Source organism: Mizuhopecten yessoensis, unplaced genomic scaffold, assembly GCF_002113885.1.
Source record: "Mizuhopecten yessoensis strain PY_sf001 unplaced genomic scaffold, ASM211388v2 scaffold11165, whole genome shotgun sequence".
Classification (NCBI taxonomy): domain Eukaryota; kingdom Metazoa; phylum Mollusca; class Bivalvia; order Pectinida; family Pectinidae; genus Mizuhopecten; species Mizuhopecten yessoensis.
In genome coordinates, this window is record NW_018408912.1 from 1241990 (window position 1) to 1269768 (window position 27779).

The 27779-nt window shown below is 37.9% G+C and overlaps 1 protein-coding gene across 3 annotated transcripts in view; it reads right to left on the minus strand.

Annotated features, from left to right (window-relative positions):
• Positions 1-27779, minus strand: part of LOC110467183 — a 124770-nt gene that overhangs the window by 53986 nt on the left and 43005 nt on the right. Inside the window, exon 1 of one of the 3 annotated variants that reach the window (XM_021524157.1) lies at positions 25247-25945. The exons of 1 other annotated variant lie outside the window; for it this stretch is intronic. In XM_021524157.1, the coding sequence (XP_021379832.1) occupies positions 25247-25298 (52 nt within the window). In that variant the 5' untranslated portion in view covers positions 25299-25945. Of the gene's footprint in view, positions 1-2566; positions 2774-25246; positions 25946-27779 lie in introns of those variants that run through there. One more of the 3 variants, XM_021524158.1, reaches the window with a different exon arrangement.

Sequence of the window (27779 nt, forward strand, 5' to 3'; positions counted from 1 at the left end):
AAGATCTGGGTATCAATCTTCATCAATCTTCTGTAAGAGTACAAGTCTACTTTTAAAGCTTGTGAGGACAAGGTCTGGGCATCAATCTTCATCAATCTTCTGTAAGAGTGTTTTAGAGGACTATGTCTTAGCAAGCACCAGAACAAGTCTGCTTTGAGTATTTGAGGACTGTGTCTGAGTTTGTTACCAGAACAAATCTGCTTTGAGTATTTGAGGACTGTGTCTGAGTTTAGTACCAGAACAAGTCTGCTTTGGGTATTTGAGGACTGTGTCTGAGTTTAGCACCAGAACAAATCTGCTTTGAGATTGGGAGGACTGTGTTTGAGTTTAGCACCAGAACAAGTCTGCTTTGAGATTGGGATGACTGTGTCTGAGTTTAGCACCAGAACAAGTCTGCTTTGAGATTGGGAGGACTGTGTTTGAGTTTAGTACCAGAACAAATCTGCTTTGAGCATTTGAGGACTGTGTCTCAGTTTGTTACCAGGACAAGTCTGCTTTAAGATTTTGAGGACTATGTCTGAGTTTAGCACCAGGACAAGTCTGCTTTGAGTTTTTGAGGACTGTGTCTGAGTTAAGCACCAGAACAAGTCTGCTTTGAGATGTTGAGGACTGTGTCTGAGTTTAGCACCAGAACAAGTCTCCTTTACGTGCTTGTGTAGACCTTATCTGTATGCTTATCTTCAGCACCAGCACAAGCCTACTTTGTGTGCTTAAATTTGCTGTGGCACACACTTTACATATCCTTTTTAGCAAGTAGTGAAGGAGTATTCCACACTAGTATCGTCTCTCTGCATTTCCTCCTGTCACTTTCTTTGATGATTAAGCTATAAAAACCCATTCACCATCAATGGGTACCAAATATATAGGACATTGATATTTGATAAGAGTTAATGGTAAGAACTTTGGGAGACTAGTGTCATCAAGAATTAAATCATGAACGGGTCATAAAGTTAGTCATAAATTATTGAAAAACAAAACTTTATTTTCTACTCACTACATCAGACGAGTATAACACTTGTCAACTTTAACAAAAACGAACAGGTTTATCAATTGGACATATAGTTCTATTTATTAGCTAATGATTAAAATACCTTTGAACAATAGCTCCCTCTAATTCTATTACAACCCCTGTAGACATCAGCTATATATCTAGTACAGCCCCTGTAGATTACAGCTATACATCTAGTACAGCCCCTGTAGATTACAGCTATATATCTAGTACAACCCCTGTAGATTACAGCTATATATCTAGTACAGCCCCTATAGATTACAGCTATATATCTAGTACAGCCCCTGTAGACATCAGTTCTATATCTAGTACAGCCCCTATAGATCACAGCTATATATCTAGTACAACCCCTGTAGACATCAGCTCTATATCTAGTACAGACCCTATAGATTACAGCTATATATCTAGTACAGCCCCTGTAGACATCAGCTCTATATATAGTACAGCCCCTATAGATTACAGCTCTATATCTAGCACAGCCCCTGTAGATTACAGCTATATATCTAGTACAGTCCCTGTAGACATCAGCTCTATATCAAGTACAGCCCCTGTAGACATCAGCTCTATATCTAGTACAGCCCCTGTAGACATCAGTTCTTTATCTAGTACAGCCCCTATAGATTACAGCTATATATCTAGTACAGCCCCTGTAGACATCAGCTCTATATCTAGTACAGCCCCTGTAGATTACAGCTATATATCTAGTACAGCCCCTGTAGACATCAGTTCTTTATCTAGTACAGCCCCTATAGATTACAGCTATATATCTAGTACAGCCCCTGTAGACATCAGCTCTATATCTAGTACAGCCCCTATAGATTACAGCTCTATATCTAGTACAGCCCCTGTAGACATCAGCTCTATATCTAGTACAGCCCCTGTAGATTACAGCTATATATCTAGTACAGCCCCTGTAGACATCAGTTCTTTATCTAGTACAGCCCCTATAGATTACAGCTCTATATCTAGTACAGCCCCTGTAGACATCAGCTCTATATCTAGTACAGCCCCTGTAGATTACAGCTCTATATCTAGTACAGCCCCTGTAGACATCAGCTCTATATCTAGCACAGCCCCTGTAGATTACAGCTCTATATCTAGTACAGCCCCTGTAGACATCAGCTCTATATCTAATACAGCCCCTGTAGATTACAGTTCTATATCTAATACAGCCCCTGTAAACATCAGCTCTGTATCTAGTACAGCCCCTGTAGACATCAGGTCTATATCTAGTACAGCCCCTGTAGACATCAGCTCTATATCTAGTACAGCCCCTGTAGACTTCAGGTCTATATCTAGTACAGCCCCTGTAGACATCAGGTCTATATCTAGTACAGCCCCTTCAGATGTAAGCTTTGTCTATTATAGCCCCTGTAGACTTTACCTCTGTGTAAATTGTCACTGTTATAAGCCTGTACAGATCTGTCACAGTTCGTATTGCAAATTCATGATGATTATTGCACTTTTTATCAACAACTACACATATGAAGGCAAAAGACAATTATAGGTCAGGATAAATTGGAACATCCTTGTTGAATGCTCAAATAAAATACTTACATGGTACCTCAGTCATCTTTCAGAAATCCACCCGTGCCATATCCAGCCAGTGTTTGCCTGTATGTATTACACTTGTACAGACTTAAACAGCATGTTGCAATAACCACTAATACACAATGCACATCCGTTGGAATAATTTATATTAATTCCAAAATTTTGAAAAAAGACTTCTATGTAATTAGTTGTAATCAATTTCCATGGTGTATCTCCTCCTCGTCAAGCCAACTGATGCTGATTGATTGGGCGAGTGTGCTCTGTAGCCAAGGCGCTGATTACCCAACGACGATGCAAGATTAAAGCTAACCACAAGCCTTAAACTGCAGCTACAACAGGCAAAGTAAACAGAACACAGGCTTTCTCTACCCTAGTTAACAGAACACAGGCTTTCTCTACCCTAGCCTTAGCTCCAAAATTAGTAACTGTGAGAAAAAAATAGTGATGCATGTTTTGAACCACGACAAAATAATGTGCTACAATAATTTTATGGATGCGAGATTGCTGTGGCTGCAACTTTCGCAGATGAACCCATTTACTTCTCCATAGCTAAGAAGCATGGATTGAATAAACAGGGTAGAAGGGACACTTATCAAGCCATGTTCAGGAACTCCAGCCTGCGACAATCCACCGATGCCAACGCCATATACAGGAAAAACCTCTATCTGCCTGAGTAGTGGCGACTGTACCTAGGGTCAGCGCCACTCCGTCTACTGCTGCACGTCCTGTGTAACCCTCCCCGTTCACCAGAGTAGTGATAGCTTTAAGGAATATTCTGTCCAATATCAGAGACTGTGGTTTTCCCCCTGGTAAAACTGAATACGCCAATACAATGAAGACTTAATTTACTGTATAGGGACGAGGGGCTGTGATTGAATTGATGTTGGTGTTCTGAGTATGTGTTGATTGTGTAAAAATGGAAAGAAAATTTACAAACACTCCGACAATTTGTATAACTGTTTATCATGTCTTTGCCACTAATGCTGCGAGTCAAGAAATCTTTCAGACTCAGTGACGATGCCAAACTGATTTTCTCTCATCCTGATTTATATCAAAACTTTGTGCCCTTGTATAAATTCCCTAATTGTTTTACTGACATACAATCTTGACAATCAAAAAACTTTCCTGCAGAATTGCAGTGAATTCAAATTTTCAAAATAAAGCATTTTTGAGAGGACAATTTTACAGAGATAAATCTGTAATCCTTTACAGTTCATCTTCCCAAATCTTACATTTTTATATCCTATATTTTTAAATACTGATCCCTATCATATTTAAAATAGTGATGACTTTCAGATCATAACAAGGATCACTGTTAAATTTAAACATATATTTTGGATTTAAAATACTGTAAACGTACATATTTTAGCGATATTCAAATTTTCCCAATTTTCACGCTTGAAATATAGAACTACTTTATGATTGTGCAAATTGAAATTTCTGTATATTGTGTCATATTATAGCCCCAATACATCAATACGCTAAACTGTTAAAATTTGATATTGCGCTAAAATTTGTGTCCGCTGAAATAAGAAATATTGCAGAAGTTATTTTTTCTTAGAAACATGATTCGATGTACAGATGGAATTTTTAAAGTTTATATAAATTTGTTATTCATTAAATTTGGTTAGTGTCTTCTGTAGATCAATCCATGATCAAGATAGAATAAATATTTTCCAACCCTGAGAGCAAATATTGGTCCCAAACGGAACTGCATATTCATCATCTTATGAGTATGTGTATTGAATAGTATTTGAGATGGGAAAAACTTTCGGATGAATGCATGATTTTCTGTATAGAGTAATCCATCCTTTCTGAGGCCTCTCAAGACACCTCCAGATGAATACTTGTTTCTTTGTATCGAGATAAAAATCCTTTCGGAGGCCTCTCAGAACCACTTTTTCAATGAATGCATGTTACTTTGTACTGAAAGTCCTCAAATAGCCTGTGACATCAAAAGAACATTAGGAACATTAAAACTGTTTAAAAACTCCCAATTTGAATTTTCACCAGTACATTTTGGTTGTTGCTTTACATGCTGTTTGTAAAGTGTTTCAAGTGTTTAAATGGGAATAGCCTTCAGATAAATAGGTAGAAATATTGACTGATTCTGCCAGCAGTATTCCATATTTCATGAGTAACTGAAGCATATTGATCAACACACACAATCAGACAATCGTAGATGATGAGTGTCATCCGTTTATCGATGCAGGTCACCATGACAACTGTAAAATGCAAATACTTTTCAGTGCATGCATGTGGAACGCATAACAACATGTCATTATGTATGTCTGTATTTTATGTGCATGTGCTCACAGTGCCCTCTTATAAAGCCTGTTAATGCATATTCAAGTCACACCCAAACAATAGTCCCGAGATCTAAGAACAGAAGCTACGGGAACATGGTAATGTTTCCAGCATGTTGACATAGCAAGGGTAACTCCTGAAACCAATCAAGCTGGTACAGAAAGAACATACTAACCCTTGAGAGGCCTCCCAAGGGAAATCCAACTATACAGAAATATAGAGGTACAACAACAATACAATTCTAAAACAGGCCCTATTTAAATAGTATCTAGATTATGATGGCAACATTTATATTCCTGTCTCGTTGATGAGAATGTTTATAAACAAAGACAATATTACAACATTGAATAGGTTTGAGATCTGACTCAGCAATACAAAGTTACTACTCAGAGTCTAGAGTACAAAGTTACCACAAGGCTGGAGACAGCAATACAAAGTTACTACTCAGAGTCTAGAGTACAAAGTTATTAAAAGGTTGTAGACAGTAGTACAAAGTTACTTCTCAGAGTCTAGAGTACAAAGGTACCACAAGGTTGGAGACAGCAGTCCAAAGTTACTACTCAGAGTCTAGAGTACAAAGTTACCACAAGGTTGGAGACAGCAGTCCACAGTTACTATTCAGAGTCTAGAGTCCAAAGTTACCACAAGGTTGGAGACAGCAGTCCAAAGTTCCTACTCAGAGTCTAGAGTACAAAGATACCACAAGGTTGGAGACAGCAATACAAAGTTACTACTCAGAGTCCAGAGTACAACGTTACCACAAGGTTGGAGACAGCAATACAAAGTTACTACTCAGAGTCTAAAGTACAAAGTTACCACAAGGTTGGAGACAGCAGTCCAAAGTTACTATTCAGAGTCTAGAGTACAAAGTTACCACAAGGTTGGAGACAGCAATACAAAGTTACTTCTCAGAGTCTAAAGTACAAAGTTACCACAAGGTTGGAGACAGTAGTACAAAGTTACTACTCAGAGTCTAGAGTACAAAGTTACCACAAGGTTGGAGACAGCAGTCCAAAGTTACTACTCCGAGTCTAGAGTACAAAGTTACCACAAGGCTGGAGACAGCAATACAAAGTTACTACTCAGAGTCTAAAGTACAACGTTACCACAAGGCTGGAGACAGCAGTACAAAGTTACCACAAGGCTGGAGACAGCAATACAAAGTTACCACAAGGCTGGAAACAGCAATACAAAGTTACCACAAGGCTGGAGACAGCAGTACAAAGTTAACACAAGGCTGGAGACAGCAATACAAAGTAACCATTAGAGACTAAATCAGCAATACAAAGGTGTCACTTCGGAGTACAAAAGTACTATTAGCTTAGGATACAGCAACACAATGGAATCATCCAGTCAGGAGTACAAATGTACCATCATAAGGGCCCAAATCAGCAATACAAAAGTATCACTTATAGACAAGATTTCAAAAGTACCACTAGCTTAGGAGACAATAATACAATGGAACCACTCAGAGTCAAGAGTACAAAGGTACCACAAGGTTTGGGGTCAGCAATTCAAAGATACCACTCAGAGTCAAGGGTACAAAGGTACCACAAGATTCTGAGTCAACAATACAGACATCACAGGGTTCAGAGTAAGCCATACAAATGCACCACGAAGTCAACATTGCAATGATACAAGGCTCTGAACCATCTGAATCAGTAATGAAAGGTACCACAAGGTTCTAAATTAACAGTTTTTATTTACAGACATAACTTTTACAAAGACCTTGAACAAAGAGTGAACATTAATTGTTTCAATTTACCTATCTGTGTCTGAAAATCAAGTACTTAGGAAAGTCAATAAAGGACATATAGATACAGAGTTATACCTAAGATAATAGCTGACATGTTTTCTACACAAAGACTACATTTATTACATATATCCAGGATATGTCATAAATTCTGGATACAGTACAGAGAAAGGAAACAGCCATGCCAGCCTTGAACTCAAGGACTCGTTGGTTATATAAGTGTAGTTAATCTTAGTGGAGCATTGCTGTATTGGTACCTCCGCTGCTGTGTGCTGTATACCTGAATTCCTTAGTGGAGCATTGCTGTATTGGTACCTCCGCTGCTGTGTGCTGTATACCTGAATTCATTAGTGGGCAGCAACAGTTAAGCTGTAACACACAGAACATCACACACACACTACAAAAGGAGCTGTATTAAACCTAGTCAGCTTATTTTGTGAAGGAAATTTAAGAGAAAAATAGACAAATATAGTATATGGTATAAGTATATTTATGTGTAAATCAAGTGAACTGTTAATGCATTTAAGTTATATTGGCAGCATGATAGGATCTCTGAGAGACCAGACATGCTGTGGTGCTCAAATCTGTCATCAGACTGAACAGGTTCAAATTTTGTAGAAGCAAAAATAAATGATTGAAAATCTCTTGAAAGCGCAAGTTTTTAATCACCTGAATTTAAAAGTGCTATCATGATAAGCTGTTAGAATAGAAAGCTTTGGTTAATATTTGTATTGTGAGGCATCCATATTTCCCATAATATGGTATGTTTGGCAGGTTCTTGTCATACAACAGCGGCCTTGGTGTATAGGTGATATAATGGCTGCCAATAGGGACATGTACTGGTGATACGTGAATGGACTTTATAAACAGCTGACCTTTATTTGTTATACATGTTTCATCGTATTGTGTATCCACAGTACCAGAGTAACATATATATAGGCCTGGTAAACCTACAAATCATCTCCATTATCAACATGGTCACTGTATTAGATAATTAACATTACGCTATCTAAAAACAACTTTCATACAAAACATTGTTTGATATTGATGAGCACCTCAGCCTCCAAGGCTGACCGATATTTTACTATAAAGCAATATAACACGGGTAAAAAGAGAACCATATTAACTAATAATGGTGCTGATCAATGGCGGATATTTACACTATACACAATGTCACTCAAGACCCAACTGACTCTAGTGGTGGAGACTACACAGTGGCACGCCTGATCAGACTCATCAATGGCGGATATTTACACTATACACAATGTCACTCAAGACCCAACTGACTCTAGTGGTGGAGACTACACAGTGGCACGCCTGATCAGACTCATCAATGGCTGATATTTACACTATACACAATGTCACTCAAGACCCAACTGACTCTAGTGGTGGAGACTACACAGTGGCACGCCTGATCAGACTCATCAATGGCTGATATTTACACTATACACAATGTCACTCCAGACCCAACTGACTCTAGTGGTGGAGACTACACAGTGGCACGCCTGATCAGACTCATCAATGGCTGATATTTACACTATACACAATGTCACTCCAGACCCAACTGACTCTAGTGGTGGAGACTACACAGTGGCACGCCTGATCAGACTCATCAATGGCTGATATTTACACTATACACAATGTCACTCCAGACCCAACTGACTCTAGTGGTGGAGACTACACAGTGGCACGCCTGATCAGACTCATCAATGGCTGATATTTACACTATACACAATGTAACTCCAGACCCAACTGACTCTAGTGGTGGAGACTACACAGTGGCACGCCTGATCAGACTCATCAATGGCTGATATTTACACTATACACAATGTAACTCCAGACCCAACTGACTCTAGTGGTGGAGACTACACAGTGGCACGCCTGATCAGACTCATCAATGGCTGATATTTACACTATACACAATGTAACTCCAGACCCAACTGACTCTAGTGGTGGAGACTACACAGTGGCACGCCTGATCAGACTCATCAATGGCTGATATTTACACTATACACAATGTAACTCCAGACCCAACTGACTCTAGTGGTGGAGACTACACAGTGGCACGCCTGATCAGACTCATCAATGGCTGATATTTACACTATACACAATGTAACTCCAGACCCAACTGACTCTAGTGGTGGAGACTACACAGTGGCACGCCTGATCAGACTCATCAATGGCTGATATTTACACTATACACAATGTAACTCCAGACCCAACTGACTCTAGTGGTGGAGACTACACAGTGGCACGCCTGATCAGACTCATCAATGGCTGATATTTACACTATACACAATGTAACTCCAGACCCAACTGACTCTAGTGGTGGAGACTACACAGTGGCACGCCTGATCAGACTCATCAATGGCTGATATTTACACTATACACAATGTAACTCCAGACCCAACTGACTCTAGTGGTGGAGACTACACAGTGGCACGCCTGATCAGACTCATCAATGGCTGATATTTACACTATACACAATGTAACTCCAGACCCAACTGACTCTAGTGGTGGAGACTACACAGTGGCACGCCTGATCAGACTCATCAATGGCTGATATTTACACTATACACAATGTAACTCCAGACCCAACTGACTCTAGTGGTGGAGACTACACAATGGCATGCCTGATCAGACTCATCAATGACTGCTGATCTCCGTACTTCTGCCAAGGTATCACAGCAGCACTAGTGGTTACATTAAGTACAAATCACCACCAGTCAGCAGATTCACGATTCATGCACTCTTGTTCACCCCAGTTAATCCACATCTCCTCCTCGATACAAACCATCTCTGACTGAGGCATCCATTTCCTTTTACGAAAAAACATATTATTCTTCGTTATAGACAAATTACGAACTATCATTGACTCAGGCATCAGGATTGTTTGTCAAAAAACACACATATCCATCTTTGTAAAAGTCAAAATTGTGAAATATCTTTAACTTAGACATCAGGGTTTCTTGTCCTAATACACATATCCTTCTTCGTAAAGACAAATTACGAACTATCTTTGACTCAGATTCATCAGCTTTCACTTTCATCCCCAAATAAACCTATACTTCTTTGTAAAAGACCAATTGTATTTTAATCTATCTTGCCACTTTTATTAGATATTACGTAATATCTTTTTATTTTACTTAAGCAGCAACAAACAAGAAAATCTAATAAAACCAAGAATACATCACACTTTTGGACCTCACATTTAAATAATATTCTGAAAAAGACATTAATGAAGTAATGAAAAAATATTCATGGTATGAGACACCATAAAACTAGAATTTGATCATCACTAAAACCAGGTTTATGAGATAAAAACACGCTGAATCTCAGACATGTCTTAAAAATCACATAACTAGGATCAATCATTCTATATACCATACAGCTATAAGGAACCAAATCCTCCAGTCTAGAGCATAACATTGAGGGATTATGTCCATGAAATTATACAAGCTTATATAACAACAGCGATTTGATGCGGACACTATATTCCCAGCATACCAATAAATGTGTAATTACTGAAGGAGCATGTCTGACAAGGAATCCCTTAATTACAATGTTGCCATTGCTTGTGATTGACTGTCATACACACATCATTAGATTAGGAAATCAGATATGTGATATATGAGGAATTACGCTACAAGCCAGAACAGATAGAAGAGTAGATTTATGTGGACCAGTCAGCTACTAATTACAGCATTGTTTTTCAGTTTAGACTTTTAGCTGCTGTGAATCACTATTTTATGTATACAAGCTTTTTATGCTTTAAACAATTTGTGTTGTTGATTAAATTAGCCCACCTCCTCATCCCTATGAATTATCATGATCCTTCACCATACCCTGGTGTGCTCATAATGGGAAGCTGCATCTATCATACACTGCTTCTAGCTGGTTATGATGACTGAGCATAATGACTGTAAAACATTTCTAAAATGTTGTGAGAATGCATCCATAATAGGCCAATAATTGCACATTAGGCGACCATATTCTATGTAAATGAATGCAACATGTAACAACATCAATAGACTGTGATCTGCCTGCATTCTGTTTTAACGGAAAGTTAAGGCAACTTGATAGGTAGCCCTGACAGGCTGACATGTGATATACAACCATTAGCATACACACATCGATTGTCTACTGGCACACAGTCTGTACATACAGGGATACGGTTCAGCTTATCTACAGCCAATATACATAAGGTTTATGCAGAAACTTTAAATCATTACTAGATATTGAAAAAGAGCTGGCCTGCTATATCTCACTGCCTGATCGTATGAGGTGACTCATGTGAAATATCCTGGGGAATCAGGATTTTTTTTATTTGGGTTATCTTATAGGGGACCAAAGAAGCTAAGACAACATTGTAGCCACAATTACAACCGTTGGGACCCGTGTGTTTTCCTTTCTAACTAAAACCTTTGTCGTTGGCAGTGTATAGATCGGCAACTCTGACAAGCAGCCTTGTGTTAGAGCAATGTGACTGGTGTTATAGAAGTCTTCATTGGTCAATATAGTGCTGTCATACAGCTGGAGCTGTGGCTAAGATGAAAATCCCCGTCCCCCATCCCACTCCCAAATCCAAACAAGAAACAACACATCTATGCTAGTATCACGACATTCATGTTAAAGTTCATAGCATCAATGTAACAGAGATCAATAATTTTCTATGAAACTATAGAAAGGATTGAACCTCGGACCTCTGGCTTACGTACGTGTGATGTATAGAAAGGATTGAACCTCGGACCTCTGGCTTACGTAAGTGTGATGTATAGAAAGGATTGAACCTCGGTCCTCTGGCTTACGTAAGTGTGATGTATAGAAAGGATTGAACCTCGGACCTCTGGCTTACGTGAGTGTGATGTATAGAAAGGATTGAACCTCGGACCTCTGGCTTACGTAAGTGTGATGTATAGAAAGGATTGAACCTCGGTCCTCTGGCTTACGTAAGTGTGATGTATAGAAAGGATTGAACCTCGGTCCTCTGGCTTACGTGAGTGTGATGTATAGAAAGGATTGAACCTCGGACCTCTGACTTACGTAAGTGTGATGCTCCAACCCATCCCGCAGCTGTACATCCATCATCATAGGTTTAACCGACATCCAACCCATCCCGCAGCTGTACATCATTATAAATTACTTTTCTCTTACTATACATCTTAGTTAAATACCAAGTTCATTCATCAAAACCTGCGATGTAAGCTTTACAGAGTATGCTTTACAGAGTATGCTTTACAGAGTAAGCTTTACAGAGTATGCTTAACAGAATAAGCTTTACAGAATATGCTTTACAGAGTAAGCTTTACAGAATAAGCTTTACAGAGTATGCTTTACAGAGTATGCTTTACAGAATAAGCTTTACAGAGTAAGCTTTACAGAGTATGTTTTACAGAGTAAGCTTTACAGAGTATGCTTTACAGAGTAAGCTTTACAGAGTACGCTTTACAGAGTATGCATTACAGAGTATGTTTTACAGAGTACGCTTTACAGAGTAAGCTTTACAGAGTACGCTTTACAGAGTATGCTTTACAGAGTAAGCTTTACAGAGTATGTTTTACAGAGTATGCTTTACAGAGTATTCTTTACAGAGTATGCTTTACAGAGTACGCTTTACAGAGTATGCTTTGCCTTTTTGCCATCAATCAACACAGAGAACAATACTGAAACATACTTACATTTCCCATGACAAATCGTTTTATTTGAATTTGCAAAACATTGAAAATGACTTATATAACACCTGAATTGCTTTGACCATGAACTGAAAACTGTCCTATGAAAATACTGTGATATCAGCAATGTTACTATTAGTTTCAAACAAATGCAAATCCTTCACATTTTTGACCTCTGACCTTGAATTTTAATGTACGATAAGTATGCAGACTGTGGCATTCACATTTGTTGTTATGTGCTTCCTTCATCTCTTGACCTCTAGCTGATGACCTCTGATAAAAGACTGTAATGACAATAGATGTTGCTAATTTCGACTTTCAATGAATCCATCTAACTTTTGACCCCTGTCTATACTTCTATATGCCACTCCATATCCTGTGTCCTTCACCTTTGTGACCTTTATACTCTAGCATATCAACTTGCAAAATTTGCATCTTAAAACAAATTCTTAAAACACATGGCTTGTCATTGCTAAATGTTTGATGTCAATTACTTAACAAAACATCAGAAATTGTGGTAGAAGGCCGGCCCCGGATGTTTCATTTTTGAATTTGTCTAGCTCCTGCTCATTTTCAAATTTTGTAAAAAAAAAACCAAAAAAAAAAACCCTCATATAATTTATTTCTTGATTTAAATTTTGAAAATGTCCTAACTTGATAAACAAGAGTCATTCATTATGGAACCTAATGTTTAAAGTGTGCATAAATGTTATTTAAACAAGCCATTCGGATTGATATGTCTCGCCTATGGCCCGCTTTGACCATCAATGTACATATCAGAGAAACTAAGTTAAAAGCAAAAAATTATTGTATATGGAAATGCTGACAAAGTCAATGGACCAAGAAAGGTAGGCCGCATTCAGCATTTGATGCATGGGTTGAGATGTACTACCTAAGATGAGTCAATGGTCCAAGTTTGGTTGGTGTAGCGCTCATACTTTCAGAGAAACTAACTTTACCACAAAAACTTAATGTTGACGCCGCCATCGCTGCCGTCGCCGTAAAAGCAACACCTATGTCTCACTTGTACTTCGTGGCGGCGAGACAAAAATCACTATTTTGGATTAGATCAGAATTGAACTGCCATATTTATTAAATGAGCATCAATGCTCAAACTAGTACCTTATCCACTGAATTTAGACCTTGGGAAGTTCTTTTCTTCTCTAAGTGCCCAGTACAATCCTCTCCAACTTTCACTTAAAATTGTAAATTTCAATATCTGAGGTTATCCTGCCTTCCATGGTAATCACAAGACCGACTTCTCATCAGCTCAGGACCACTATCTGTAAATTGTGATCAAACTTAAGTAATCATAACTGTCTTGTCTCTTTGTGTCTCCATGACAACAGGACATATCACCATGGAAACAGCTGGACGACTCAAATAAATGTTGATTTACAGCGTTCTTACTGTCACAGGGTCATCATAACGCTCCATATACCAATCCCTGAGACGCTTCAGAGACAAGGCAGCGGCAGCTTATGTGAGGAATATATATCAATAGTTGTCAAAACTACAAACACACTGCTATATACAACCATCCGTCCGTCATCTTGCAGGAATTCCAGAAGGATTCAAGTAAAAAGCAATGTTTCACATTCCTCTTCAGGAAGTCCTTAAAAAGCTAACTGATGAGATGTCTTATACGAAATCTGAAAAATCTAAAAGTAGAAAGTAGGTATAGGTCTCTGTGTATACTAGTGGTGTGTAATGTCCCTGTGTTTTGATGCTTTACCCTTGTGTGTTGACACTATGGTATATAGCATGCCCTGGTGTTTTGAAGCCATGATATATTCTGCCATTTTGTGTTGAGAGTTTGGTATATTTTGTGTGTAGATGCTGTGGTTTATGTTTTTCTCTGTTTCACATTAAAGACTGTGTATGTCTTACAACTGTACTGGTACATGTACATGCTGTTAAAATGTTATTTGATTTCTCTGTCCTTTAACATGCTGCCCCCAGTAAAACCAATTACTACACACAGCTTACAGAAAAATCCATAGAACAAACATGAAAATGCACCAGAACCACCTCAGAAATACTTCATCCAATTTTAATTAAACAGAATGTTAAATTAGAGTGATGACATTCTTTTTTTGTTAGATGTTATCCTCATTGTGTTACTAGGAACTAATTACTCAATGTCATGCTTGGATCAATGTTTGGTTGTAGACCTTGACAAGCACTGATGTCTACCTCATAATCATGCAAATCCTTGTTTAAATATATAGGATTTCAAGCATGTCATTTTCTTGATATAAAAACTCTTTTTATATTAAGAACATCTCATAAAATTTACTTTTTGAAATTTTGAATATCATAAAAAATACAATTCTTTTCCAATATATTCTCAATACATGAATAAAGCACGGGAATAAAAAGTGTCATTGTCTTGGTCTAGTTCTGTTAGTGGGTACACAGAGAACCCACACTGATTGATAGAAAATAAAGCAAATTCTAGAGCTATTTTATCTGTTAGATAAACAAGCTTTCTGTGTCTTGGTCTTGTCCTGTTAATGGGTGTATGGAGAACACCACACACTGATCAATACCTGTCATATATCCCTGATGCTGATACTACAGCAGGACTGATCTATCAGGAGGATTGTTCTGTCAGAACCCTCTACAGACAGGAAGGGGACGCCTAATTACTTCATCTGTTCACACAGTACAAAACAAAGGTCAATTCTAATCCAACACAAAACAGCTTAAGGTCAACCCATTAGTCAACAAAAATCAGCTCAAGGTAATAGTATGTTAACAAAAACCAGCTCAAGGTCAATCCTAAGTCAACAATACATAGCATAATGTCAACAAACATCCAATGTTGTAACATCCGATGTCAGTAACATTTGATGAAGAAGTTCCTGTAACCATCCATCATATACTGACCTTTCAGGAAACTATAATTACGAATCAATTTTATGAAAATTTGTTGTAATGGTTAATGGCCTTAAAACATTTTCTTGAATTGTTTATTTTTCTCAGAGCTATATGACAAATGATATCTAAGTTAAGACGACAGTAATACATAATTTTCATTTGTTTCCATAGATACAGCTGACCTTAACCTTGCTCTTTATTACAGTACTACTGTGTGTTTGACACAGTGACATCTACTGATGAAAACCAAATATTTTACCAAACGTTATGTCTGTATTCAGTTATCTCATAAAATTTTGATACAATAAATAAAGTAGTAAAATGTTACAATATGTAAGAGCTGTAGAGATCTATTCACATGTGAATAGAAAACTATATAACAGATGATGAACAGAATATCAAAAATTTCTATTTCCACCTGAAGTTTTTTTATGAAATGAGTTGCAGGCTATAAAAGCCTTATGCAAATTAAGGGTTTAATTGACAATATTCTCATCATTGAGTAGAAGTATGGTGTTATTGATGGTACTCTTTTGAAACCCAACATTTCAAAATTTTGCACCTGTTTTTTCAATATCTGCAGTGCATAATAATCTTATTGAAGTAGACACTTTAATTTCAAAATAAAAGATTGACAAATCTATAATTAAACAAGAGCCCCATGGGCCTTCACGGTCACCTGATATATTTATACAGAGAGTTGATTTTGTTTTTAACATGAACAGAAATATTATTCAAAGTGACAAAAAACAATAAAACCACCTTATTCAATATCTAGCATACAGATTTCTGACTGAAAAGTATTTGAAACTAGCACCTCTGATTCTAAACAAGGAAAATGAAGAAATTTTAGCACACTGACTCCTTTGAGCCCCACCCTACAGCCCTTGGGGGTAGGGCTGGCTCAAAATTTTCAAAGTATCAAACTGTCAACTCAAGGTTATAATTCCAATCAAGTTATTAACATGTAATATTCAAAGTATCATTTGCCATTATAAACCATAATAAATTTTGCCCCCCCCCCCCCCTTCCCCAGGGGGTAAACGTGAGACCCTAGGGTCATAAACCTTAAGACCCTTCCATCTATGAAGAGTATTTGATTCTACCATATCTGGGTCTTGAGAAGAAGATTTTTGAAATTTCAGTAAATTCGACCCTTTTTGGCCCCACCCATCAGCCCCTGGGGGTCAGTCAGGGCTGATATGTGCTTATTATCAAACTGCTACCTAATACTGATAATGCTAACCCAAATTGAATTACTTCCAATGGAAATTAAACAAATGTTGGTCCAAAATGTGATTTCCCTATATAAACTATAGTAAAGTTTACCCCCTCCCCAGAGGGAAATGTGAGACCCCAGGGTCAAGAAATTCACAATTTTGGTAAAGCACCCTAACACCCTTCCATATATGAAGAGTATTTGATTCTACCATATCTGGGTCTTGAGAAGAAGATTTTTGAAATTTTAGTCAATTTGACCCTTTTTGACCCCGCCCCTCAAGCCCCTGGGGGCTTGGGACTAAACCGGCCACTGTTTTTTTTGACCTTTGTCCATGGAAGGTTCCTGCAAAATTTCATTGAAATTGGTTCAGGGGTTTTGGAGAAGAAGATTTTTGAAATTTTAGTCAATTTTACCCTTTTTGGCCTCGCCCCTCAGGCCCCTGGGGGCTTGGGACTAAACTGGCCACTATTTTTGTTGACCTTTGTCCATGGAAGGTCCCTGCAAAATTTCATTGAAATTGGTTCAGGGGTTTTGGAGAAGAAGTCGAAAATGTAAATTGTTTACGGACGCACGACAGACGAAGGACGACGGACGACGACGGACAAAAGGCGATCGCAATAGGTCACTTGAGACTTTGTCTCAGGTGACCTAAAAATAATCCACTTCCTGTTGTTTATATTGCTTGATATTGTTCCTTTGTTTCATAGCAGCACATTACACACCTCGTGGTACAATGACCGTGCACATTACACACCTCGTGGTACAATGACCCAGCACATTACACACCTCGTGGTACAATGACCCGGCACATTACACACCTCATGGTACAATGACCCAGTACATTATACACCTCGTGGTACAATGACCCAGCACATTACACACCTCGTGGTACAATGACCCAGCACATTACACACCTCATGGTACAATTGTACTTATGAATGTGTATATATATAATGATGCAAGTGTGTATGTACATGTAACAGCGAGTACACAGTCAAACATGTACACACACACCTGATGGACGGGTACACAGTCACACATGTACACACACACCTGATGGACAAGTACATGGTCACACATGTACACACACACCTGATGGATGGGTACACAGTCACACATGTACACACACACCTGATGGACAAGTACACAGTCACACATGTACACACACACACACCTGATGGACGGGTACACAGTCACACATGTACACACACACACACACCTGATGGACTGGTACACAGTCACACATGTACACACACACCTGATGGATGGGTGCACAGTCACACATGTACACACACACCTGATGGACAAGTACACAGTCACACATGCACACACACACACCCCTGATGGACGGGTACACAGTCACACATGTACACACACACCTGATGGACGGTTACACAGTCACACATGTACACACACACACCTGATGGATGGGTACACAGTCACACATGTACACACACACCTGATGGACAAGTACACAGTCACACATGTACACACACACACACCTGATGGATGGGTACACAGTCACACATGTACACACACATCTGATGGACGGATACACAGTCACACATGTACACACACACCTGATGGACGGATACACAGTCACACATGTACACACACACCTGATGGACGGATACACAGTCACACATGTACACACACACCTGATGGACGGATACACAGTCACACATGTACACACACACATACCTGATAGAAGGATACACAGTCACACATGTACACACACACCTGATGGAAGGGTACACAGTCACACATGTACACACACACACCTGATGGACAAGTACACAGTCACACATGTACACACACACCTGATGGACGGATACACACTCACACATGTACACACACACACACCTGATGGACAGGTACACAGTCACACATGTACACACACACATACGTGATAGAAGGATACACAGTCACACATGTACAGACACACCTGATGGATGGATACACAGTCACACATGTACACACACACCTGATGGAAGGGTACACAGTCACACATGTACACACACACACCTGATGGACGGATACACAGTCACACATGTACACACACACATACCTGATGGATGGATACCCAGTCACACATGTACACACACACATACCTGATGGAAGGGTATGCAGTCACACATGTACACACACACCTGATGGACGGATACACAGTCACACATTTACACACACACCTGATGGACGGGTACACAGTCACACATGTACACACACACACACCTGATGGACAGGTACACAGTCACCCATGTACACACACACCTGATGGACGGATACACAGTCACACATGTACACACACACCTGATTGACGGCCACTGATGTGATGGCTTCCATCTTACTGTCAAAACATTGGTGTTTATGGAGGCAATCTGACGGTAAGATAAATCCCACGTAAATAATTGATTACTGTTTCGTACAACTGACAAATGGCTTCAATGTAAGCTTCCTTAATACAGTGCACATCACACACCACTCCTTCAATGGAGCTTGACAAACAAAGTCAAAGAGTGAGGATGTTGACATCTGACATTCAGCTATTGAAACACAGTAAGTGATTACATAGGTCAGAGTCCACATTGTCATGGTGTTACAATTCCAGGAAAGCTCTATAAAGGGGAGGCAACTGCTATTACAACAAATGCAACCAAGGTTTGTATGGTTCTAATACACAGAAGTCCATTAGACTGACATAGCCATAATTGTTCTAGTTCAACAGTTAGGCTAGCCTGGGAATTCCAGGAAATGTTCTAGTTCAACAGTTAGGCTAGTCTGGGAATTCCAGGAAATCTTCAAACAAATGCTCTGATATTACTGTAAAAGATGTGCATTGATTAGGTTGCCTTACAAGCATCAGCTGTAGGGAATTTCCCTTTAGCTCAGCAGTAGAGCATCTGGCTGGAGAGCCAATGGTTGTAGGTTCGGCACATCTTTATCACTATTCCTCGTCCTACTACATTACAAATTCACTGGGAATTCCAGGAAATCTTCAAACAAATGCTCTGATATTCAAATTCATACAAAAACCACAATCCTTTGATTCATCATGAACAAAAAACTTGGATATTTTTTTGGTTTGTTTTGATTAATCTGGAACAGAAGTATGGTAATTTTTATAACTTAATATAATTATTTATGAGTTTAATCATTTTTTAAACACAGACAAGGGTATATATAATTGTATAGATACACTTTTTAATCAAGTCTGGAAAAAGATTGCATAACATTTCTTTTTTATGAAATTGAATTATTTTTACTCAGAATTTATTGAAAATACAGAACAGATGTTTGTAATCGGAGAAATGAACTGAGAAATGACCCAATACGACCGAACCTTCAGCACCAGTTTATCTCTTCTTAATGGTGGTTGGCTGCTACATCATTGTAAGAGTTTGTTAATTATTAAACACTTTCCCAGCCATGGTTCTTTAATTACTCCAAATTCATTGACTCTTGACTGTGTCAGATACCACATGATACCCCTAGTGCAGTACTGGATCACAGTTACAATATAAGCACAGCTTTACTCAGCAAACCATACACCCAATCATCCACACATCACAGATCTTAATAGTTAGGAATAATTCTAAGCCAGATAGTTAAGGGGGAACTTTGTTTCAGTAATTAAACAAATGAGACGAAGCTGTAATTATTTTAGTAACAATGTGTACCAGGTAAGATGTATTCGGTAAACAGGGAAGGCAATTTACTCAGGTTTATGAATAAAACAGGACAAACGGGAAAGTTAAAACAAAAGTGAAACTGGGTCAGAGGATGCCCAGAAGGATATTTGGAAATGGTGTGAGAAATAATTTTTTGATAAATCATAGAAACTGCATCAAGAAACTCAGGTTTCCACTCATTGTGAAATTCTGTCTGGAAAAAACAAATGTATACATATATAAAAACATGTCATCCGCTGTTCTAAGGATTGCTTTTATATCTGTCTTAGGTTGACTTTATGGAGCTATGCAGACATTTTACAATGCAGACAGGATGAGTCGTACCCTAATGACGATCATTAACTACACCACACGGCCTGGCGCGTGCGTTCAGCCCTAATGTATTCTGTTTCGTCTTCCACGCTTATTTAACTGGAGAGTTCGCCTCTGCCTAGGTTATTATTCCCGAGACTGAAATCTTACAAAATCAATCAGTGTGTCTGCAGTCATGCAGCAAAGTTTTTTATTCCTTAAAGATTCACAATCTAAATTCACAAAATCTGGGCCCTAAAATCTTCACTGTCTTCAAAATGACCAGATGCAATTGTTTTGATGCTAAAATTGATGCGCAGACCAAGACCAAATAAAACACAGGAATTTGTCATATTATCAGATAGCAAAGCTTTTGGTCAGGATAAAATGTTTAATAAGAGAAATCTGCTAAGATAAAACCATATAAACTGCTGGACAAATACTGGCAAAGACATAATTATAAGATTATAAGATAGAATAAATGTTGACAAAGAGAGAATTTCAGATTGTAAAATAGTGTAAATGTTGACAAAGAGAGAATTTCAGATTGTCCAGATATTGGCTAACATAGAATTTAGGATAGTATACATGTTGGCAAAAATAACATATCAGAATGTACAGTTGCTGGCTAAGATAAAATGTTAGAATACACATAAGTTGGCTAAGAAATAATTTCAGATACTACATAAGTTGGCAAAGATAAAGTTTCAGTTGTACACATTCTGGCTAAGACAGAAAAACACTGATGTTGGCTAAGATATAATTTCATGTTGCACAGATGTACATTGGCTACCAGAGAATTCCATTTTAGTGTCCGGTGTCATGCATAAAAAGTACCCCCCTACCAAAAAGTATCCGGATACTTTTTATACCTGCATAAAATGTAACCCCCCCCCCCCTGCATAAAAAGTACCCCCCTTGTGAAAAAAAAATACATTCATCTATTTTCAAACCAATTAAGTTCAGGACTTCAACAGGACATTACAGGGGAATATTTATCCACCCCTACCCCACCAATCCCCAACCCCGGGGCCAGGAAATTATGCCAAAATTATTTTTAATCACTGGACACAATAAGGTTTGGGGACTCAAGTAGAAACATTTACATTTATGTTATAGTCATTACCCAACCTATATTCAATTCCCCACCCCCCGGATACTTTTTATACACCCGACCAAAATGTACCCCTGATACTTTTTATACCCTGACCAAAAAGTACCCCCCTATGAAAAAATGATTTTTCTCTTTTTTTTTATCTTATTGAGTTCAGAACTTGAACAGGACATTACAGGGGAATATTTATCCACCCCTACCCCACCAATCCCCACCTCTGGGGCCAGGAAATTATGCCAAAATTATTTTTAATCACTGGACAAAATAAGGATTGGGGAGTCATGTAAAAACATTTACAGTTATGTTATAGTCATTACCCAACCTATCTTCAACTCCTCACCCCCCCGGATACTTTTTATACACCCGACCAACATGTACCCCCCAGATACCTTTTATTCCCTGACCAAAAAGTACCCCCCTTAGGATCAGCTCCTGTCTAGGAAGTAATGATGAAGATGATGGTGATGATGATGATGATGATGATGATGATGATGATGATGATGATGATGATGATGATGATGATGATGATAATTATGTTGGCTAAAACAGAGTTTTATAATATACTTAAGTTGGTTTTAATGTTAAATTCTGTTGTTGCAGAATCATTTGGACTAAAATTTATAGGAAATCAATACTCTTAAAATTAAGCCAACAAATTAAGAGGCCAAGCTTTTAAATGGATTATAAAAGTGTTCTTCAATCCCACTGCAGATACCTTTTTAAAAACCTCGGTTTAAAATGTTGTTCAGAATTAAATGCATCATCAAGAGGTTACTACCACCATTTAGAGTTCCATGCTATTACACAAACTCCCATGTGTATGGTAGTCATACTAATTAAACAACTTTTAAAAGAACATTCTACACATTGTAAATAGCCGCACTAAATTTAGAGCTTGGTTGCCCCAAGCAATCCGATACTCATATAAATTTAATAACGTATACATAGGGAGGAAAATAGGTATTGATTTTTTTGTCATAAAGACCAACAGTATCATGTCTGCAACTATGTACAAAGACAATATCTTAAAATACGACAAATATTTCCTCTTCACATAATACAATCTATTTACAGGTATTTATGTCAAATATTGACCGCGATTGGACACAACACTCAATCAGGATGATGAACACTGTCAGAAATAGCCTTTAACCGTCTATTTGTTTGTTGTGTATTGACAAACATAGTCTCTCTGACCCCAGCTTACCACTCTTGACATTTGTTCGTCAGTGTGAACTAGCTGTACCTTTTTTCGTCCGTGTGAACTAGCTGTACCTTTGTGAGCTGTCTGGGTCTTTATCTATCATTCATAAAGTAAAGCAATAAATCAAAGATGGCCTCTCTGTCTGGTGATCTTCAGCTACGTTTCTATGTACACACAGAAAGTGACATAACCCAGTACCACCAACAACATGTGAGATAAATACAATCTTTGGAACATTACAACAGAAAAATATGTAAATATTTTGTTAAAGACAGTGTAGCCCTGTTAGATTTGTCAACTCCACTGTGAGTTAAACATGCTAAATTATATGTTTTGTGGCGACCAGATGCCACTGGTTTTGTTGTCCAATACAATATATGATCCAGTTGTCTCACTATCCAGCCAATAGTTTAGGGGATTTCCTTTCCTCTTCTATATACAAAATTATTCCACTAATCCAGCCATTTTGATGCTATAGACACTTTAAGAGATAATGTAGGTGGCTTGATTTTCTATTGGGAATGAAGATGGCTGGATTATCTTCTTGGAATGAATATGGCTGGGTTATCTACTTATAATAAGACGGCTGGATTATCTACTTGGAATGATGATGGCTGGATTATCTACTTAGAATGAAGATGGCTGAATTATCTACTGGAAATGAAGATGGCTGAAACTATTTACTGGAAATGAAGATGACTGGAGTATCTAATGGAAATGAAGGTTGCTGGATTATCTTCTGGGAATGAAGATAGGTTGATTATCTTCTGGGAATGAAGATAGGTTGATTATCGTCTGGGAATGAAGATAGGTTGATGATCTATTGGGAATCATGGTGGCTGGATTATCTACTGGGAATGAAGATGGCTGAATTATCTACTGGAAATGAAGATGGCTCGATTATCTTCTGGGAATGAAGATGGCTGGAACGAAGACAGCGTAATTATCTTTTGGGAATGAAGATGGCTGGATTATCTACTGGGAATAAAAGTGGCTGAATTATCTACTGGAAATGAAGGTTGCTGGACTATCTACTGGAAATGAAGATGGCTGGATTATCAACTGGAAATGAAGGTTGCTGGATTATCTACTGGAAATGAAGATGGCTGGATTATCTACTGGAAATGAAGATAGCTGGATTATCTTCTGGGAATGAAGATAGGTGGATTATCTATTGGGAATCATTGTGGCTGGATAATCTTTTGGGAATGAAGATGGCTGGATTATACTGGAAATGAAGATGGCTGGATTATCTACTGGGAATAAAAGTGGCTGAATTATCTATTGGGAATGAAGACAGCTTAATTATCTTTTGGGAATAAAAGTGGCTGAATTATCATTGGGAATGAAGACAGCTTAATTATCTTTTGGGAATAAAAGTGGCTGAATTATCATTGGGAATGAAGACAGCTTAATTATCTTTTGGGAATAAAAGTGGCTGAATTATCATTGGGAATGAAGACAGCTTAATTATCTTTTGGGAATAAAAGTGGCTGAATTATCATTGGGAATGAAGACAGCTTAATTATCTTTTGGGAATAAAAGTGGCTGAATTATCTATTGGGAATGATTATGGGTGGAATATCTAATGGGGAATGAAGATGTCTAATTTATCTACTGAGAATGAGGATGTCAAGATTACTTACTGGGAATAAGGATGGCTGGATAATCATGGCTCTAAGATAAATGTATTCTGTGTGGCAGGATATGGTACCATTAGTATGTAACAAGATACTCTGGGGTAAAACATACCTACATAGACTGTATCTGTCTCACTCTAAGGTTAAGGCGGGAGGGGGGTAAGAATCTTCCCTATTAGGTTAAGATTTCACTTCTCAGACCAAAGGGGATGAAAGATTCTCTTAATTCCACAAAGGGGCCATTCATATATAGCCAGTGTCCTATACCAAGAGCCATTCGTATAGCCAGTGTCCTATACCAATAGCCATTCATATATAGCCAGTGTCCTATACCAATAGCCATTCATATATAGCCAGTGTCCTATACCAATAGCCATTCATATATAGCCAGTGTCCTATACCAAAACAGCATGTTAGATGTGGAATAGAAAGAGTCAACCAGGTATGGAGATTATAGGGACCAGGTGTAGAACTTCAATATCCCCCATACCTGGACTCTATTAATATACTCTACTGTCTATTATTAAACCTTTGTCATTGAAGAGTGTTATGTGAAACACTTTTGGTCAGAACAACCAGCATTTAATGTAAAACATTGTATCTAACAGTCAGTCAGCTCTTACATGGATTCACTTATATCTAATTACATCCTGACATTGGTCAAGAAAACCAGTGTCAGACCGAGAGTAACCGTATTAGTGACTAGTTAATTTGGATGCCTACTGATGCTACTTATTACTACCAGAACCAGATGACCACAGTATAACATGATGACCAGTAATTTTGGACAGCTACTGACGCTAAACGTCAGTTCAGAGACGAAACAGAAATATGTGACACTTGGATAGTGCCACTGAAGTGTGAAGACCTCCACATTTCCCTGTAGACGTCAACAATTGCTCCATACAAACCTTGAGAAGCTGTGGTGGCTTCTAAAATAAGCATTCGAAATCGCTCCAACATTGTCTTAGAGGTGTTGATAAAACAGGACGGTAAGGGAACACTGTACACTTCAAATTCTGTTTATCTTGATAGCTGACAGTATTCCATTTGTGGTTCATGGGATGCAGTGTCCCATGGCAATATCCTGTGGTATAGTTATCAACACTGACATTATTCAGCCATATACTAATTGAGTGAAACGTGACATCCACTCTTTGAGAAGGAACGACAATTATTAATTAAAGATGACTAATTGTGTCACTCCCGATCACCTGAGTGTTTGGAACATTGGTACCCCACCATGCAAACTCCTCTTGTAGTACACATTGGTTACCTAAAGCTATATGAGACCCGTTTTCTGATTGGCCGTTTACCATGGAAGTGATCTATGCTGTCTGAAATCAATATCACAGAATCTTATCCCTAGCGGATGGCACTAATAGCACTTGTTTGCAGCCGTGACAGCAATTCTGTTCTGAAACACGGAAAGCTGGGGTATATGGAGAGTTAAAACTGTTCTGTAACACGGAAAGCTGGGGTATATGGAGAGTTAACACTGGTCTTTAACGGGTCGGAATCAAACCAAGCTAAAAGCAAACAGTGTGTATAGTAGTTGTGTAGTATAGACATAGGGACCCTACACTGTTACTGTACATTTTACCTCAGAGGCATACTTTGGTTGATCAATATATCTAACATACAACTGCAGGCCATCACAAATCAAACAATACATAATCTGGTTAGTGCCCAGAACATGTTTATTTCAGGCTAGCTCATTGTGTGCATTTGAAAATGATAGTTTTGAAATAAAATATTCATAGTCTCTATAGCTTTCTCTGTATATAGGAATATTTCCAGCAAAACTAATGGAGTTTTCATGTATAAAGCCATCCCATTTAGACAATATGTATTCAAATGCTTTTTTTTAAAATTGGCTATAAGACACAAGCCTCTTTGTAGGATCTTACAATACACAGCTAAAATATATGAGTCAATATTGCTTTTTTGTTTTGATGTGCTTTATTCAAATCACAATGATTCTGCATGTGAATTTTTTCTTTTTTTCTATTTCATTTTTCATTTTTCCAGCAACAAATTTCCATCCATAATTTTTTCAGACTCTGTATGTGATATTCATTAAATGATATCACAGTTTGATAAAAAAAATGTTTGGAAAACATACATATGGCCCTGCTCCAGCTTTCAGTGTAGTGGAAAATAATTATGTTACAGTGACCTAATATAGTACTCCTTAAGATATATCCACTGATGTTTGACTTCTAGTATTAAAGTAACAGAGCTATAACAAAAGTCTAAATAAAACCAGTAAAGTGGAAAATCTTGGTGACAGTGACCTATATTTCACTCATTGTACAGTACTCATCAGGATGTAGCCACCTTGATAGTTGTGTAGGTTCGTCGTGATTATACCGTCACAAAATGTTTCCCATTGCCTAAAATAGCTCTTATCACCAGGACAGTACAAAGAAAATTATGACAAAACGATAACCTAACGATTTAACTATAAAACACCTTATTTCTTCTATTATGAAAATCACCAAAAAGAGTTAATTCAATTGTTTTGATTATCTACATGGATTGGGATACTGAGATTCTGAGACATGGAGGGAATGTTATTGTATTAGGCCAGCTGTAATATTACAACAGACCTTTTTAAATTGTCACAATCATGTCACCATGAACATCATAGGAGGGTAGCCATGCCAAGGATGTCTTAGAAACAACCAACCGACTAATTCATAAAAGTTAATGGAGAAACAACTCTCCAACAAGAAAGATATGGCATGTTAATATCTCACTTTGTAGTGTATGACACCTATAAGATTTATTTCCCTTTGTAGTATATTGACACCTATAAGATTTATTTCCGTTTGTAGTATATTGACACCTGTAAGATTTATTGCCCTTTGTAGTATATTGACAACTATAAGATTTATTTCCCTTTGCAGTATATTGACACCTATAAGCTTTATTTCCCTTTGTAGTACATTGACACCTATAAGATTTATTTACCTTTGTAGTATATTGACAGCTATAAGATTTATTTCCCTTTTTAGTATATTGACACCTAAAAGCTGTATTTCCCTTTGTAGTATATTGACAACTATAAGATTTATTTCCCTTTGTTGTATATTGACACCTATGTCAAGTATCACCCTTAGTAGTATATTTACACCTATAAGATTTATTTACCTTTGTAGTATATTGACAACTATAAGATTTATTTCCCTTTTTAGTATATTGACACCTATAAGATTTATTTCCCTTTGTAGTATATTGACAGCCTAGGAGAGGAATGGGTAAACATATATTGTTACCCGTCCCCTGACTGCTTGCAGTATTACAGAGCTATTTGGCTTAGTGAGTTGTTTGTAGCAGTTTAGAGTCGAGACAACAGTCAAACAGACAAAATAAGTTTTTAATTCCTATTTGTTTTCAAAACAAACTTATCATTTATTTTTCATACAAAATTGATGAATC